This window comes from Pogona vitticeps, chromosome 1 (assembly GCF_051106095.1).
Source record: "Pogona vitticeps strain Pit_001003342236 chromosome 1, PviZW2.1, whole genome shotgun sequence".
Taxonomy (NCBI): domain Eukaryota; kingdom Metazoa; phylum Chordata; class Lepidosauria; order Squamata; family Agamidae; genus Pogona; species Pogona vitticeps.
The window spans coordinates 162,923,198-162,942,485 of record NC_135783.1 but is presented as its reverse complement, the minus strand read 5'-3'; the positions used below and the strand labels follow the sequence as shown (position 1 = coordinate 162,942,485).

General features: G+C 44.6%; 1 protein-coding gene across 1 annotated transcript; it reads right to left on the bottom strand.

The window, feature by feature from the left end:
* Positions 1 to 209: 209 nt before the first annotated feature.
* Positions 210 to 17,941, bottom strand: LOC110077495 (cysteine-rich venom protein). Its single transcript, XM_020790605.3, has 6 exons — positions 16,612 to 17,941; positions 14,923 to 15,013; positions 12,228 to 12,373; positions 7,345 to 7,439; positions 4,949 to 5,037; positions 210 to 3,947 (listed from the first exon to the last, which is right to left on the bottom strand). Exons 1-6 carry the CDS (start codon positions 16,699 to 16,701, stop codon positions 3,820 to 3,822), a joined length of 639 nt encoding a protein of 212 aa, XP_020646264.2. The 5' UTR covers positions 16,702 to 17,941; the 3' UTR covers positions 210 to 3,819.
* Between the last annotated feature and the right edge of the window lie 1,347 nt (positions 17,942 to 19,288).

The following is a 19,288-nucleotide window of genomic DNA, read 5'->3' as shown; positions in this document are numbered from 1 at the left end:
AAACTGAGTACATTCAGTTGCCTTTGGGAGCCATGAAACACTGAAGGTATGAACCAGTAAATAAACTTTCAGAAAGTGGGAGGGGATGGAATTAATTGTCCTTTAAAAACCTAGGTATCTGTAAATAGGGATTAGTATCAAAGGCAAACTTCCTATGTGGTTCTTAAAAACTGCCCTGAAATATATGAAGTTTCAGGGCATGGGCACAGCTGGAAATGAAAACAGTAAAAGTAAAAAAATAGGTAATAAAAAGAGGGGCTATCTATTTTTTGATTAAACTAAACTGGAAAAATCTGGGCATTGAATTCAAACTCAACACAGTAACATCATTGTACTGCTTTAACAGAATTATACAAACTTCCATTATAAGCTTGTTGATTTCTATGTCAATAGTCTCCTTTTTTAAAGCTTCTACAATGTGAACTTAACCTTCCTGAGGAATGTGCTGATGAAATATTGGCTGAAATTCTGTTGCCAGAAGTTATACTGCGTAAGACTGATGCCACAACAATTCTTTCAAAATAAAAGACTCCCCCCCCCCCACAGACACAGGCACACCATCCCACAGCTCCTAAGCAAGCCTTGAGAGCAGGATAGGGTGGGGACAAGAATCTTGAATTTCAGAAATATTGCTGTGGCCTATGATGTCATCAGCCTTATGTGGTGTAAGATGGACATCCACCAATGAAAGTGGGATTCTATTGTAATCCTCCGGTGGCTGCTGTTCCTATCCTTCCTCTCTCTTTTTCTCTCTTTCTTTTTGTGAATCACAGCAGAGAGGATTAACCTTATCTCCAATACATCCATGTTTTTTCTCTTCCCAACTGCAGCCCATTAAGAGATATATACTGGTGAGTAGGCATGTGTGTGTGTGTGTGTGTGTGTGTGTGTGTGTTATTCACTCACAGCTTTTTTTATTTGTGATTGTTCATAAGGCAACAATTGCCCTCTTTCTGCATTTCACATTTCCCTGACAACAGTGGCTACAATCCTCCTTTCATCCAAGCCTGTGTATGTGTAACTAAGCATAATTCAATTCTAAAAAATATATTTTTAATAAATATGGAATATTGTGCTTCTCTAATCATGATTCAAAATGCCAGGAGATGGCTCAATATTGTTGTGCAGCAACGTGTCTGCATTGCCAGTAGGGAAAGGGAAGCCAAACTTTACATAACAAATGGCAACCTGAATGAAGGCAACGCCAATGTCAAGATGGTCTGCAGGAGTGGTCCCCAACCTTGGGCCTCCAGATGTTCTAGGACTTCAACTCCGAGAAATCCTGGCCAGCAAAGGTAGTGGGGAAGTCTTCTGGGTGTTGTAGTCTAAGAACATATGGAGGTCCAAGGTTGGGGACCACTGGTCTACAGGATACCTTCTTGGGCCAGCTACCATTTACAGAGACATCAAATCTCAGAACCTGACTCCTTTTTTCATCAGTTAACCACTTCTCACCTAAACAGAAATCAATTATCAGGGCTGTTTTTCAACAAATTCTCTAGGAAGGAGCTGTCTACTATAACTGTGCCAAATTTGGTGCTGATCCAAAGCCCAGTTTAAAAGGGTTTTTTTTTTTGGTCTGGGATACCCTCATTTTTAGAATTGCCTTGTAGAATATTAATTTGTTTAGCCACACAATACAATCACTGCCTTTTCATGCAGCTATAATGTATCATACATCTCAATGCATCATTTAGGTTCCACATGACCTTTGAGTTTCTTAGTATGCTAACTCCCCTGACTGACTGATAAATAATGTAACTAATTAGGATTCTAGTTTCATTCTCTGGCAAGGTAAGTAAAGGGTCTGTGTGTTTCTGTAGGCAGATAGCAGATAAGAACAGAATTTCCTACAGAGTGGAGGCAAGATCTCATTCGCAGGGGCTAAGATGACCTTGCCAGTCTCACCAGCCATTGTCCAAGCACAGAATGAAGAATATAATATAAAATCAACCTGTGCCTTATTTATCTTTAATGATCACTCCCACACAAACTGAAAGAGGCAGGCGGACAGGTAGTTCTAAAAGAAACAGGCCTGTTGTTAATCAGGTCCCACATTTATAGTACAAGGGTACACAGGACAAAAGGCCTATAGACATATGGACTGAACTGGCCTACAGATATATGGCCTATGGAATGGACTACTGATCTGAGGAATGGCCTGCTTATGGAGTGGCATTGAGGAAATCTTTGGTTTGCGTCATCCACAGCACAACGGACTGTTTCCTGTGGGAAAAAAGGACTGAGGATATATTACAGCCTGGACTTTTTGCGTGACGGAATGAGGAAAAAAGACGGATACATGATGGCTGTGGCTGAGCTGCAAGACAGTGGAACAGTACGGACAGGCTACAAGGTTGAAACCATTGGATGGCTCCAGGCCTAGAGTGTATCCTGATAAGTTGCTATGGTCACATCATCTGCTGCAGGACAAAGAGGTGACTGGCTTTCTTGGAATAAAGAAAAGTGGGGCAATGCATTTTTCTCTCTCGGTTTGCTATCTACAAACCCAGAACCGAATTTTAGTAGTGAAGGTAAAGAAGTCAACCAGAATACAAGAAAATTAGGGGCATTGGGGGAGCCAAGCAATTATTGTATATAGATCAGTGGTTCCCTACTTCGGCTCCCCAGGTGTACTTGGACTAAAATTCCCAGCAGCTTTCACCACTAGCTGTGCTTGCCAAGATTTCAAGAAGTTGCAGTCCAAGAACATCTGGGGGCACAAGTTTGGGACGCACTGTTCTAAGTGCCTCCCTTGCTACAAGCCTACACGATAACGTTAGGCTTTTCTCTCTCACACTGCCAGTAGAAAGGGCAAAGCCATGCTCCCAGCCCAATGCAAAACAGCTCATCACCGTGATTTTAAAAGTGTCTGATGCACTAATGACAAGCTATATTAGTTATATAAATGACCAAACTTTAGCCCTCCTTTGTTCTGCATGGTGCAGTTTTCCACACCTTTCCTCTTTTGCCCACTTTTCCTTTCCCTCTCATCATCTTCTCCAGCCTTCTGGTCCTAATTTGCCCAGACCATACCATCTTCCAAGGATACTCAGATGTACAATAAAGAAAGCTTCCTGCACCCTTACAAAATGTGTAGACTAGAGATTGTTAGCAGGTGTAGCTGAGAAAGGAAGAAAAGCACTCACACAGTGATGAGAGAGACCAGAGCAGTTCTGACTGCCCCTGCTCCCCGCAACAATGGCACAGAGATTTAAAATGCTTACATGCAACTAAGCAGACCGGAAGCCATGTGTTTCCTGATATATTGCTTCAGCATATGCCTAGATTATGGCATTCCAGACATATATTGTAGCACCATAAATATTCCAAAACTACATCAAAAGTAATGTAGCCAGATTGACCTGAAGGCATGGTGAGAATCAGAAGAGGTGTTTTTTGTTTTTTAAAATCATGAATTTAATGGGGGAGCAATCCCATTCCATACATATGCATTTAATCTTCTAGGTGGGTGATAGCATCAAATGCTGCTACCATTTTGCATAACGATGTGTAGATCTAAAATTAAACTGGTTCAAACAGGGCAAGATGTCTTTAAATGTTTAGCCTTGTAATGTCTGAAACATTTTTCTAAAATAAAACAATAAAAAAAGGAAACACATAATTACAGGTGTTGAAAAAATGCATCTAATTCTCTGGGCAAATGATCTGTGGAATCAGTTTTCCACCCATAATTTTAAATGGCAGATTTTGAACAGCAGAGAAAATAATGGACTTCCTTTTTCATTCCAATTTTTTCCAACTTCAATAAGAGCAGTTTTCTCTCAAGACTGATGTTTGTAGTATTCGGTGTGTCAGTTACTTAATTTCTGTTTTGCAGGTACAGGTGGCTTTGCAGTTTGTCTTCATCAGTTCTTCACTACAGCTGGACATTCCTAGCAGTACATCACAGTCTGTGATACGATCGGCATACTTGCATGAATTGGCTGTAAGGGATCAGACCAAAAACAAATTAGATGCTAAACAGAGACACCCACCCAGTCTATTAATCTTGATTGATGTTGCTTTCTGGTTTGTACACTGCATTGTTTTAATCTACTTGCAGTCAAAATCCTTTCTGATGAAGACTCTTAGTTGACCTTGCCCTGAGCATTCTTTGTGTCATCTGCATGTGCCCTTTACAATTTCGATTCCTTTCAGCAATGTGCTCCATTTGGCATAGTCTTTCAGAACACTTATAACTGATACTATATAGTACTGTGGCTTCTTTATAATGATAGCATGATGTAATACAAACATATGCTACTATTTTGAGTATCTTTCCAAACTTTCTATCTGGTTCTAGGCTCAATATAAGAAAAGAGCTAGCCATCAAGAGAGGCTTGAAAAGTCTGGCCCCAAGGAATGTGGTAGCCCTGGAGCTCTTTCCTATGGTTCTTCTCAAAAGGGAGCTTCATTCTGAATGAAACCTTTCATTGTGATTCTTAAAGGGATGAGAATTCTCAAGCAGCTCACAAGTCCAAATCTTTAGCTTAAAAAAAAAAGAGGGAGGGGGATTTATGGCAAACCTAATAGGGGTTTCTAAGTATGTGAGATATTTAAGACAGCTTTTACCACTGCCACCACTGCCCTGGAGAGCTTCAATGTGCAAGTTAGGATTTAAACCCAGATCTCCTGAGTCCCTAGTCCAACAGTATCCTTGACACTACACCGTCTCAAAGGCTATTAGTCCACAAAAAATGACACAGATGAGCTCCTCAGGCAGAGGTTTTAACAGATGCTGTTGGACCACAACCCCCCTCATCTCTGGCGTCTGGCTAGGCAGGCAAGATAGAATCAGTAGCCCAACATATGTGGGGACCCAGGTTTGTGCAGCACTCCACTAAAATGACTAGCTTTATAACAGCTTCTGGAACTGGTTCCCTATATTTATAACTGATCACTCAGAACTCAAGAAACTATTTGTTTTGAATCTTCAGTAACTTACTGCAGAGTTTATTCTCACAGCTGTTTGGGCATGCTTCACAAGGTCTGCCTGCTTTGTAGGGTGTTCGCATTAACGGTTTTCTGTTTCCTCTGAAATCACAGAAAAATGTAATCTTTTTCTCATGCAAGTAATGTTCTTAAAGTTGAGCATGTCAAGAAGAATGACTGCTATGACTTACCTACCGTGGCAGTTTTCATGAAGCTCAAATTACTTTTGATACATTAGTTGGATCAAATATCTATTGGAAGTAGCACATGCCATTGAAGAATTACACAGATAAGGGAGGAAAATCATACCAGTAACATTTCAGCCAAGTGATTCCACATTGTGTTTGACTGCACTCTCACTGAAGCATTTTGGCACAGCACTTTAGCCGGTACAACGGACAATACATAACCCAATGCTTCATTAATGTGTTATCAGACAGCAGATGCCTTCTTCCAGTGGTCAATCATCTCCTACATAAAGGAAAATCCTAAGAATATTTGTGTAGAGTTGTTACAAAGGGGACAGACACTCTAAGACATGCCAAGACATGCCTTCCTGTTTGTCTTTGTGAGACCCCTTGATGGGGAGTTGGTCAAAGCTCTTGCTTGAATAACACATACTTGCTGATTGTTATGACAGTTATATTTGCCACATTAATTTTTCTTCACTATAGACTATACTTTCCATTTAAAACTTGGTGGGCATTGCTGCCAAGAGTTTGCCAGCATAACTGGCACATCGGATGATCTGTAGCCCCAAGCTGAAAACTTTGTGAATTGTAGTAAAATGTAATCACCTATTGTGACGGACAGGTCAGGAACCACTCCTGTCCATCACAATGGAACCCTGATTCAGGAGCCAATGGCTGTACAGAAGAGGTGGGATGAAGGATATATAAGAGAATGATGACAGTTAAAGAGCAGTTAGAGTCTGAGTTTGGAGTCAGTTAGGGATGAGTTAGGGACTGGTGTTAGAGAAAAGCAGTTTAGGCAGTTAGGACCATCCTGGTGTTAGAGAAGAATAGAGAGACAGAGAACAAGATATGAAATGAATAAATACTTGGATTAACATGATTCTACCTAAGCAAATATAAATGTTACCAAAGCACAGTTTATTGAATAAATGAAATAAGACCATCCATGATTTACTTTACATGATTTACTTATGAACATTTTAATAAACATTGTTTAATTGAATAACACTGATTTAAGAGTTATATTTGATAGAGGGAGGAGAAATCCTCCGGTGGCAGCGGAAAAGGGTTGAAAATTGTCATACCCGAAAGGGTTGAAAATTGTGGAAGAACACAGGGGAACTGGGTGTGTGTGACACCTGTCCAATCTCCAATTCACCTTTTGATGTTATTCTAGGTTATTATACCCTCCACACACAACCCTGCAGCCAACAAAGTCATCTTGCCACCTTGCCCCACCCAGGAGATGCCTTCATCCTGATTAGAAAATGTAATAAACACCATAGAAAATAATTCCCTATGTCTAAAATTTACCATATTTTTTGCTCCATAAGACACACTTTCCCCTCCCCAAAAAAACCTGGGGTGTGTGTGCATCTTATGGAGCAAATACTGTAAAAATTGTGCAATTTGTGGACATTAACAGACCCCCCCAGAGCCCATGCCACTGTCATACGTGGCTGTGTTCTGTACTCCTCCCCCCCCCAACAATCTTTTTTTACCCTCCTGACCCCAACCCAAGCCCAACAGCACACCCTGGGAATCTTCTTTGGCTTCCCACTACCGGCAACGAAAGCTCAACTCTACAGGGAAAGAAGCAAACTGCCTCCTGTCTTCCATGCTGCCACCTTCAGCTTCCCCCTCTCATGTCTGCCACCAATATTGGTTTGTTCAGTACCAGGATGAGCCCCCACTGCTGCCATTGCCACCAGGCCGTCCTTCTCCTCCCCTTCCGGGGCAGGGCCTAGGAGCACTTCCGGACCATGAGTGGTCAACTGACGAGTCCCATAGAGATGATGAGCTGGCTGGGGTGGTAAGGGAGCTGATGGCTCCCTGCCCCTGATGCCTTAGCAGTTGTAGGTGCATGCGCAAAGTACCATTCTCTGAAAGGGGGCGGAGTTTTACTTCCAGCGCTCTTCGCGGGAACAATTCCTTGTATTGTACTTGTTCAGAATATTATTTTTCCTGTTTTCCTCCTCTAAAAATTAGGTGTGTCTTATGGAGCGAAAAATACAGAAGTGAATTATACCACTTCGTAATGCTGTTGTTGTTGCATACTATCAAGGTGTTTCAGATTTATGGCAACTGTATTTTCCCTGGCAACACTAGTTCATTTTTATATAAAGCTTGAGGATCCCTATGTATGCATCAAAGAGCAAATGGGAATTTTGAAGAGGGTGAATTAAGAACACTACAAGTCAGAATGGATACTTACGCGGGACAATAATGACAGATATATCTGAAAGGTGTCAACTGATCCTTGCACACGGCAGCTGCACATCCAACCCGATGCGAATTATACCAAATCAGCTACAAACATAAAGGGGTGGTGGTGGAGGTGGGATTAAAAACTATACTTTAATCCAAAATTCATTCCTTAGTAATTCATTTAATCACAGGAAGCATATCTAGTTCAGTCAGGCAGCAAAGTTATCTTGTGATGTGCTGTCAAATCACTTCTGACTTATGCTGACCCTGGGAATTACTGACCTCCAAAAGTGCCTCATCATTAAAAGTCTTGGCAACTCAGGGGGAGCTCTTTCGGAACTCTCTCTTCATTTAGTACCATTTGGGACTCTACTGTTTGGTACTCTTGAGTTTCCCTTACAACTCTGTTAGTAATTGATTCACAATTTATCCTTCTTGAAAATATAATTGATGGCTAGAGATAGGCATGAAGCAAACTACAAAACAGGGAAAAAATGAAGCAGGCTGGTTCATGGTTCAGTTTGCACAAGCCATTTTGCTGGAATAAAATGAAGTGCCAAACTTAATTTTGCTCTGTGCTTCATTTTTTTTTTTTGGCAAAAAAGAGAGGCTCCCCACCTGTTCCTGCTGCCCCCATCCCTTCTCACTGCCCCCATCGCCTCCCTACCTGGCCCTGCCACCACCACCTCCATCTTCAGAGTCAGCAGAAGAGGAAGCAGGGAGGTGATGGGGCAGTGGGAAAGGGGGCAGGGGCAATGAAAAGGAGGTGGATATGTTAGGTTCCCCACCCCCAGGTATAAACTGGTTCCTTTTTCCAGGGCTCAGGGGTGGTTTGTGGGTTCGTGGGTAGCCACAAAGCACTCTGATTCATGGTTTTTCCAGTTCGTGCCCATCTCTATTTATGACCCTCTAGAATATCATGAGAAGAAAGGAATTTATAAAAGGAATTGACACAATGACTGAAATCTAGTACAGTGGTGCCTCGTTTAACGAGTGCCCCGGTTAACGATGAATTCGCATAGCGATGGCAAAAAAGCAATCTCTTTTGCCATCGCTTTGCGATGTTGCCTATGGGAAAAAATCGCTTTGCGATGTTTTCCCCATGGGCCCCATTTTCCCCCAGCTGAGTGGCGGGAGCCTCCAAAGGACTGCTCCCGCTGCTCAGCTGGGGGAAAATGCCGGTGGTAGCCTCGGAAGGACCCTTCCGAAGAGTCGTTCCAAGGCCACCTCCGGGATTCCCCTTCGGAGGGGGCATTTTCCCCTAGCTGAGCGGGAGTCCCGCTGCTCAGCTGGGGGAAAATGCCGGCGGTAGCCTCGGAAGGACCCTTCCGAAGGGTCCTTCCGAGGCCACCGCCGGGATTCCCCTTCGGATGCCTAAAAGGCATCCGGACCCCCGCTGCCGCCGCCGCTTGTATCCGCCCCGCGGCCGGCTACCCCCGCCATGGTCGGACTCTCAGGAGTCCGAACATGGATGGGGTAGCCGGCCGCAACGCGGATCCAAGCCGCGGCGGCAGGGGTCCGGATGCCTATCAGGCATCCGGGGCTAGGATCTGCCCCCCGGCCGGTTCCCCTTCCATGGTCGGACTCTCAGGAGTCCGGCCATGAAAGGGGTAACCGGCCGTGAGGTGGATCCAAGCCCCACCGCCACCGCCGCCGCTTGGAACCGCCCCCCGGCCGGTTCCCCTTGCATAGTCGGATCCGACCGTGCAAGGGGAACCGGCCGGGGGCCGGATCCAAGCGGCGGCGGCAGCGGTAGGAGCTTGGATTCTCCCCCCGGCCGGTTACCCCATCCATGGCTGGACTCCAGAGAGTCCGACCATGGAAGGGAAAGCCGGCCGGGGGGAGAATCCAAGCAGCGGCGGCGGTAGGAGCATGGATCCGCCCCCCCGCCGGATCCCCTTGCATGGTCAGATCAGACCAAGCAAGGGGAACCGGCCGGGGGCCGGATCAAAGCCCCTACCGCCGCCGCCGCTTGGATTCGCCCCCCCCGGCCGGTTCCCCTTGCTTGGTCAGATCAGACCAAGCAAGGGGAACCGGCCGGGGGCAGGATCCAAGCGGCGGCGGCGGCGGTAGGAGCTTTGATCCGGCCCCCAGCCGGTTCCCCTTGCATGGTCAGATCAGACCAAGCAAGGGGAACCAGCCGGGGGCAGGATCCAAGCGGCGGCGGCGGCGGTAGGAGCTTTGATCCAGCCCCCAGCCGGTTCCCCTTGCATGGTCAGATCAGACCAAGCAAGGGGAACCGGCCGGGGGCCGGATCAAAGCCCCTACCGCCGCCGCCGCTTGGATTCGCCCCCCCGGCCGGTTCCCCTTGCTTAGTCAGATCAGACCAAGCAAGGGGAACCGGCCGGGGGCCGGATCAACGCCCCTACCGCCGCCGCCGCTTGGATTCGCCCCCCCGCCGGTTCCCCTTGCTTAGTCAGATCAGACCAAGCAAGGGGAACCGGCCGGGGGCCGGATCCAAGCCGCGGGGAGAGGGTGGGGGATCCGGATGGATCCCACCACCCTCCCCCCGCGGCCTGAGGAGGGTGGGAGGCATGGCCGGACTCCTCGCCAGGCACCGCGGCTCCGATCCGATCTGAGCCGCGGTGCCTGCCAAGGAGTCCGGCCATGCCTCCCACCCTTCTCAAGCCGAAGGAGGTGGGGGTGGGGGTGGGAGGCATAGCCGGACTCCTTGGCAGGCACCGCGGCTCAGATCGGATCGGAGCCGCGGTGCCTGGCGAGGAGTCCGGCCATGCCTCCCCCTTCTCAAGCCGAAGGAGGTGGGGGGGTGGGAGGCATGGCCGGACTCCTTGGCAGGCACCGCGGCTCAGATCGGATCTGAGCCGCGGTGCCTGGCGAGGAGTCCGGCCATGCCTCCCACCCTTCTCAAGCCGCAGGAGGTGGGGGTGGGGGTGGGAGGCATAGCCGGACTCCTTGGCAGGCACCGCGGCTCAGATCGGATCGGAGCCGCGGTGCCTGGCGAGGAGTCCGGCCATGCCTCCCCCTTCTCAAGCCGCGGGAGGTGGGGGGGTGGGAGGCATGGCCGGACTCCTCGCCAGGCACCGCGGCTCCGATCCGATCTGAGCCGCGGTGCCTGCCAAGGAGTCCGGCCATGCCTCCCACCCTTCTCAAGCCGAAGGAGGTGGGGGTGGGGGTGGGAGGCATAGCCGGACTCCTCGGCAGGCACCGCGGCTCAGATCGGATCGGAGCCGCGGTGCCTGGCGAGGAGTCCGGCCATGCCTCCCACCCTTCTCAAGCCGCAGGAGGTGGGGGTGGGGGTGGGAGGCATGGCCGGACTCCTCGGCAGGCACCGCGGCTCAGATCGGATCGGAGCCGCGGTGCCTGGCGAGGAGTCCGGCCATGCCTCCCACCCTTCTCAAGCCGAAGGAGGTGGGGGTGGGGGTGGGAGGCATAGCCGGACTCCTCGGCAGGCACCGCGGCTCAGATCGGATCTGAGCCGCGGTGCCTGCCAAGGAGTCCGGCCATGCCTCCCACCCCCCCACCTCCTGCGGCTTGAGAAGGGTGGGAGGCATGGCCGACTGTGCTTGCAGCACCGGGCACCTCTTCCGCTGCTGCAAGCACAGTCAGGGCAGCCCTTTGGGAGAAGCCAGGTGGTGGGGGAGAAGGCAGGAGCCGATGCCGTCTTCCCCCCCTCCCCCGAGGCTTCTCCCAAAGGGCTGCGCCCGATAGTGGGGGAGAAAACCGGATAATCCGTTCCTATTGGAACGGATTATCCGGTTTTCAATGCATCTCTATGGGAAAACACGTTTCACTTAACGATGTTTTCCCATAGCGATGTTTTTTTTGGAACCAATTAACCTCGCTATGCGAGGCACCACTGTAATGTAAAGTTACACCGCCTAAGTCTGGTGATGTCATTCACCACAGACATGTTTTGGTAATCAAAGGTTTCCAGAATTGCTTTAAACTGAGTCAGGTAGGCAGTAGTGATGCCAGACTAACATCAAGTGAGGATTTGTAGGACCAGAAGGTGAGATACAGGCCAGAGAAGGCTGTGGGAGGTAGGAGAGAGGTAGGAGGTGGTGGAAAGGTAGCAATAGCAGCAACTCTTTTCTTTGCACACAAGTTCGTAGGAAAGCTCAGATCATCCCTGTGTACTTCACTCCAAAATTCACAATTCTTCCCTGGCTGAGCTCTTTGTACCCTCTGGCTCTATCTTGGGCATGCTACAGTCCTCCACTTACAGAAACTTTCCCTGTTCTGAAATGGGTGTTTGCAACAACTTTTGTAGTTGTTCACTTGCATGAACAGTCTTCATGTGCTTTGGGCCTGCTGAACAGTCACTAGGTCTGAAAACCTTTTCTGGCTCCAAAGTTAGATGGCTGCAAGATTCATTCTTTACACTCTGTGTCTCAGTCATGTTGCATGTGTTTCTGTCTTACAAAGTTCCATGCTCTAAATTGGACATTTGCAACTTGTCAAATTCCTTTTGAAAATTTAGCAAAAGTTGAAATAGATGTTTCATGCAAGATGCCAAATTTAGGGCTGTCTACAGTGCCTCTTCTTGAGCAGACTGGTGCAGGCTAAATAGGGTCACTTGAGGTTGGGTGAAGGTGCAATGTGCAATTTGGTGTGATCCTTACATCCAAATGGCATGTCAAAGTGGCCCTGTTTGATCCAGCTCCTTCCAGTACTGTGAAGTGGCTTAATAAAGGATTGATTTGTAGAAGAAAAGCAAGCTTCTGAATCTTCCCAGTCCTTCCATTTCTGGCCACAGACTGCTTTTACCTGACAAAATCCTCAACTTTTGAAGGAGCTTCTCATGAGCTCCTTCAAGAGACACAGGAAGGATAGAAGTAGGGGAGGATGTCTGCTCAAAAGTGTTGGTCCACAGTTAATGTTATTTCTCAAATATCAAACTATATCACAAATGGGGGCTTCTGTTCATACCTGAGTATATATATCACTACCATTTAAGTCACCAACCGGCCCAATTCTATACCGGAAATTAGAAGCTTTAGTACCCCAGTATTGGATTATATTTTCCCATGAGGTGGGTGTGGTTGATTGGTAAACGTTCTCACCACAGTAGATCCCTGCAATGAGAGAATATATGGCTGTATTTAATAAACATACTTCAGATTACCTTCGTGATTAAATTACCCCAATAATTTGCACTCAGAGACACACACTCACCTTCATAAAAAGGCCAAGAAACACTCAAACAGACTTTTCAGCCAAAAATATAAGTAAGTTAACATGTTGTGATTACTATTATATTCTTCATTAAAATGTTGTAAAAATATAATATAATTATATGGAACAGTTAAATGAAACAATATATAAAATATTGTAAAATATAATCTAACATTAAATTATATTATATATATAAAATTTAATGTTAGATTATATTTTACAATATTTTATATAATGTTTATTTAACATTAGATTATATTTGAAGAAGTCTTGCATTATTCCTTTCCAGCTCCAGAAACAAAGAATAAATAAATACGCCCCCTCAAAATACAATAATCCCAAATGACCTTACCAAAGCAACATTTTAGGAATAGTGAATAAATGCTGTCCCATATATTTTTTAAAAGAGTAACTACATTGCTTTTCAAAAGTACTAGTGTTTGTAATGCTGTAACCTCTGAAGTATCATTGCAGATATCCATGTTCCTTACTTGCTGTATGTATGAATGGCTGTATTAACCTGCCTTTTCCATCTGACTTGCAACTTGTAATGTTTTCCTCTCAAACTCTGTTCACAAGTTCTTAGTAAATATCCTGTCTGGTACATGTGCAGGTCTGACAGCAGAAACTGCCAGAGTGATCAGACAGGGAGAGGGGAAACAGCTGCCAGCTGCATGCAACTGGCACCTCACCAATCACTGTGACAGCTCCTGTCACAGTGTCATACTTACATAAATGTTGAACAGGATACTGGCCATTATATGTGGTTTTTAAAATAGAGTTGGAAAAAAAAACCTCAATATTTTGAGCAGTTGTATGGTGCAGTCTGTTTAATCCTTTCCCATCAGGGCATTTTCCTGTTCAAAATGTCCCCCCCCCCAAAAAAAAGCGTGCTGCTTATATACCGCCCCATAGTGCTTCAAGCACTCTCTGAGCGGTTTACAAGTTAATAATGCAGGCTACACATTGCCCCCTCCACCCAGCAAGCTGGGTACTCATTTTACTGACCTCAGAAGGATAGAAGGCTGAGTCAACCTTGAGACGGCTACCTGGGATTGAACCCCAGGTTGTGAGCACAGTTTTGGTTGCAGTACAGCAGTTTAAGCACTGCGCCATGAGGCTCTAACCATATTTCTCTTCTCACAAGTCATCACTGGGCACACCCATGGCCAGTTAGGCAGCCAAACACCAATCCCTGTGGCATTATGTCTCTCCCTCCTTGTAGCTGCCTGTTCACCTATCTGTTTATGCAAGTTGCCACCAGAGGCCAAACTTTTAATGATTATAAATATGTACTGTATTTTTTCATGTATGACACCCCCATGTATAAGACACCCCCCACTTTTCTAACCCTAAATTAATAAATCTAAGCGGGGCTTAGCAAGTGGAGGGGGGAAGCAGGGATCAAAGTGCTGCAGGATAGCTTTGATCCCTGTTTTCTCCTTTCTTGCTAAGCCCACTTAGCAAGTGGATGGGAAGGCAGGGATCAATGTGCTTTGATTCCTGCTTTCCCCCTCCTTATGCCCGTGTATAAGATGACCTTCAATTTTTAATCTAAAGATTTTAGACAAAAGTATCATCTTATACACAGAAAAATATGGTAGTTTAGCCAGTAAGGCTTCTTTCTTTCTCTCTCTTTTTTTCTCTCTCTCTCTTTCTCCCTCTCTCTTTTCTCACACACACAACTAAACAAGACACAAGTTTAAGCATGTGGTTCTTCTCTTATGTTAAGGCTCCTTTCCTTTTCATAAGAAGCAGTGCAGGAATGTCTGGAAGTTGAGTCACGGCCACTGGACTTCTTTCTTATTAGGTTGAAACATTTCACTACTCATCCAAGCAGCTTCTTCAGTCTGAGGAGAGTTGGTAGGAAACTCTCCTCAGACTGAAGAAGCTACTTGGATAAGTTCTGAAACATTTCAACCTAATAAGAAGTCCAGTTGCCATGACTCAACTTCCAGATAACCTCACCTGGATGACTGAGAATCTTCACAGATACAGTACAGGAAGGGTGTGATTATAGTAGGAGGTAGAAGACTTTACCCCGACCCAGCCATGCTCAAAATTCCCCCTCCCCTTGCTCTCTCTCTCTCTCTCTCTCTCTCTCTCTCTCTCTCTCTCTCTCTCTCTCACACACACACACACACACACACACACACATACAGAGAGAGAGAGAGAGAGAGAGAGAGAGAGAGAGAGAGAGAGAGAGAGAGAGAGAGAGAGAGAGAGAGAGAGAGAGAGAGCACATTGGTGCATTCAGCAGCAAAACTATGCGTAGTATGCAGTGTTTGGGCCTGAGAAGAATAAGGAGAAGGAACCCTAACCTTCAGTTATTTTGTCTTTCACGTCTAAAAGGTGGTGCAGATCAAGTACAGGGGGCAGGACAAGCAACTACCTACTTTCCCTGTATATTCATATGAAAAAATGCCCTTCGTTTCTTCATATAACTTACCATCAACAATCCGCTCCTCTGCAGGACTGATTCCTTCTTTACATTTTGAAACCCATTTTTTAGCAGTCTCACTGGCTTTTGGATCCCATGTCTTCGCAAAGCAAAAAGAAGGGGGGGGAGAGAGAAAATCTTTTTTACTAGTCCACTCCCTTGTTGGGATAAATGTGGCATATAAATAAAACTAATAAAATAAATAAATAAGCACATTCAAGAGCACTTAACATCTCACTGGTTATCTATATGGTGGGAGAGGAGACTGAATCTAGACCTCCAATTTTCCATCTGAAAGTAATAATGTTTTAGAAAGGTCTTCACATACAAAGCTCCAGCTGCTGAAGTGCAAAAAGAAACCAGACCTACAGTATTTACTTATACATACAGTTCTCTATCCAGACAAAGGTGCATGTGTGGAAGCCAGTTGTGTTTATCACTGGTATGGTAGACACTGGCACCTTTTGATTTTCTAACAGCAGTGTATGAGTGTTTGAACTCACCCAGAATATGAGCTCACTCCATTGCAGTACATCATATTTAGGCATTTTTTGGTCTTGAATGGGCATGCAGGACTCATGAGCTCTGCAAAATGCCCACCTCTGCTGGAGATGAACAGTTAAGCTGTTTTGTTGATATGGTTCAGAACAATTACCTGCCTTTCTGAATCCTCCTTTTCCACCAGTATTTAAGAGATGACCACTACACTACTAGCCGTGTTATTCAAGGGACAATTTGCAAATTATTGAAATGTTTGTCCTTTCACTTTGGATGATTAATTGCAGTTTTTATCAGTGCATTGGAAATGCTTCATCAAAAGACAGAGAGTCGATATCCATAGCTGGTTTCAGTAGGAAAGATATTTGCTATGAAACTGGTACTTCCCACCCAATGCCTTTAGGTCCTCTCCTACCACCATGTTGAACTCTGTTTTTGTGGGGGGTTTTTTATGAAGGATGTTGACTTTTTTCCACCCAGTTTTCCATTTTCTTGAGATCATGGTTAACATGAGCCCTGCTTTCTGGAGTCTTAGCTCTCTCTCTCTCTCTCAGGTGAATACACCCAATGATATCACCATTAATATTATATTTTATAGACAGTCAGGATGATAGTGTACATGAGTTGCTTATCCAGTTTTCAGATGACATAAAGTTAGGAGCCAGCATCATAAAAGACATAGTCAGAAACTTGACAGAACAAGGCTAGAACCAATGAATGGAAAGTGAAATGAAGCAAAGTTCAACTGAATGTTGGAGAAACTTCTTGACTGTGACAGTTGTGTGGCAGTAAAACAAGCTGCCTTTAGAGCTGATGGGCTCTCTTTTGTTAGAGATATTTAATACTTTAAGACATTAAGGTGGGCAGTCATCAATCCACAATGTTGTAACCATACTGCAGAGCCTATATTGAGTTGGGTGGGATCAGCAATGGGCACTTTATGAGGGCTCCCACCACTCCAGGGCCATCACCAAGTCTGGAGTGGGGAAAGAACCCCGTCTGCCTTTTTAATAGCAGATTTTTTTTCTTCTTTTTTCTTTTTCTTTTTTGCATCTTTTTAGTCGAAATCTTTGGATACATGGGTCTCAAGACCTTTCCATTTTGGCTCCATGTTTTGCAGATGAACTATGCCACAGCTCCATAAAAGCCACAGTGAAGCATCTCCATACTATTCAACAATGTCAATGAACTGTCTCTTACCATTTTCAGCATATTGCTGGCAGTTGGTTTAACCGACCTTCGGATGGCATTATGTTTGTCAATAATGTCCTTTTGTATCTTTGCAGGCATGTCACCCACTACTGTTTTACTCTAAAGTTAAAAAAAGGTGGGAGACGAAATTAGTGATTTTGAAAAATTCCAGTTCTGTCATGTTTATGTCTCTAATATTCTACTAAGACACCAAAGGATGTTGGGTTTTGCCTGACATGCTTGCACAAACTAACACAGCTATCTCTTACAAAGGATGTTGTAAATTTCATCTTTGATTTTTAAATCACTGGGCATCTAACCCAACCAGAAATGTATTTATCTAGTGGGATCCTATGAAGGCTCTCTAGCCATTAGTGTTTGCAGAGGAACAAGTTATGGTCTTCCTTTTCCCTTACAAGTAATCACTAAAGTGGTTGATCCTACACAATTTTCTCTTATACAGATATTATATCTGTTACTTCTGCCTTGAAGGGTTGATTCATAAAACTCATCTGCTCTTTTTATAGTAGTAAAGACTTGTGGTTCAAATCACACATTAAGGAAAATGTATATTTCTCCCTCTTACACCATTATCCCTCCAGACATTTTGCCTGAGACATCAGGTATGCAAATAGAGTAGAGCCATCTCCCTGTTTGGCACTTACAAATCAAAAGCAGTCTAATTTGCCAAAAATATCCAGGTAGATTGAGTAAGCTCATTGTAAAGTAAACAGAATGTTTTCTTCAGGCCCCATCAATACCAAAGTGAGACTTCTCTGAATCTGTAGGAATACATGGGAATGCCTTCAGAAAAAGAGAACTGTGTAGTATTGACCAACAGTGATGGGGCATTTTCCTCATCACCTTGATAATGAAAACATTGTTGGCTGAGATGAACAGGAACTCTATAAAAAGCAAAGTAGCACAATTGGTAACCCCGTAGGAAGATCCAGCAGCTGTTTAGGTGACTGGACAACTTGGCAGCTGAAATTAAAATGACTGCATCATTTTAGTGTGGTAAATTAGACTGAAGAGGAACCTTGCTAGAAACATAGAGGTGGAGTAAAAGAGGCAATAATTAAAACCACTCAATAAATCCAAAGAAATTGGAAAGCTACATGGCAGGAATGAGCCTTCCTTAATTAAGGAATACTCTAAGAATTTGTCACAAAGCTGCAGATCAGCATTTCTAGTGTTCATTAAGGGTTTGAGGAAAATGCTCAAAATTTCTTAACCAAAATGGTTCACAATAGAAAGACTGCAATCCAATGTATGGTAAAATGTCTTGACTGAATTCTCACAGACTGGTGACTTGGGTGAAATCCAATTGTTAGTGCCAACTAGAATAGCTATAAGAAACATGACTTGTTTACTCAACAGTAATGTGACTTGGTGGGTCTACTCTACTCTAGCATTCCAGATAAATTGCTGTTTCCTGGAATATAGTTGTTATGCAACACAACAGAGATCGGTCCTATTCTTTACTAAGCAAGAACATGCCTTTCTATAAGCCTAGTGCTCATGTGCTTTCTGTCACCAATTCAAACTATATGAAACCAGCTGCACAGCTAGAAGGTGAGAAAATGTTATCTTTCCCTAATCCTTCATACTTGCAGTGTTTATACAATCCCACTTGAAAATGAAACTTGTGTTTATCTCCTAATAACTAATCACAAAAGGAAAGCTTTAAGTTTTCTCATACAAAGCTGAGAAATTCTCATGCTAAGATAAATATGTTTTATCTCCTGAGGGAATTCTGCTTCTAATGACATGCAAATTACACTGTATAATTTGACCTTTGACACACACACCCAATGCATGGGGGGCAGATAGCAATAATTCCTCCCGTGGAGACATGTTTCTACGGCATTAGGTGCTGCTGCTGCTGCTGCTGTTCTGTTTTGGAGCCAGCAATGGCCTTCCAGTTAATCCTTCACATTTCAAGGTTGAGAGAAGTTACCAGGGAGGCAGAGGAAGTATGTGAGTTCTCCTCAGTCAGCCCAGTTGCATGCATCTAAGTCAGGATCTACCCCTATATTTCTTTAATAAGTCTATTTCAATCCCTCTCCTTTCCAGGGATTTTTTTAAAAATGCCTTTTGCATTTTAACAAAGACCAATAGACAAGAAAGGCTCTTTCTGTGTTTTTTCACTGATTGGTAAAAGAGAACCTCTAAAACATTAAGGATTTGCATTTACAAAAGAGGGGTACATGTTTTTCTCTCTTGTATAACATTTCTTTCTTCTCTTTTCTATCAAAAGGCTGTTTTTCCTCCTCAGTTTGGTGTTGTTTTCTTGTTTGGAGAAGCCATTTGCCTGTAGGGACCAATTCAGATGGTTGAGTTTAGTGCTGAAAAATTGAGCTTCACAGTTCTGATTTGCTGGTCTATCAGTGTTTCGATTATGCATCCTTTTTTGCTGTGGGTAGTGGTTGGAGATTTTGTGTAGGTACCGGACTGTGTGGGTGGGTTTTCTGTAGACTTTGTGTCCCAATAGGAGGTCAGTTTTGCATATGAGCATGACATCTAAGAAAGGGAGTTGGCCCCCAAGAAAACAACACCAAACCGAAGAGGAAAAACAGCCACCCACAAATAAAGTATTTCTGCCATACATCAAAGGGGTCACAGACCGCAAGGGGAAACTTTTGAAAAAAAAACAACCTACAAACAGTATTCCCCTTTACAGATT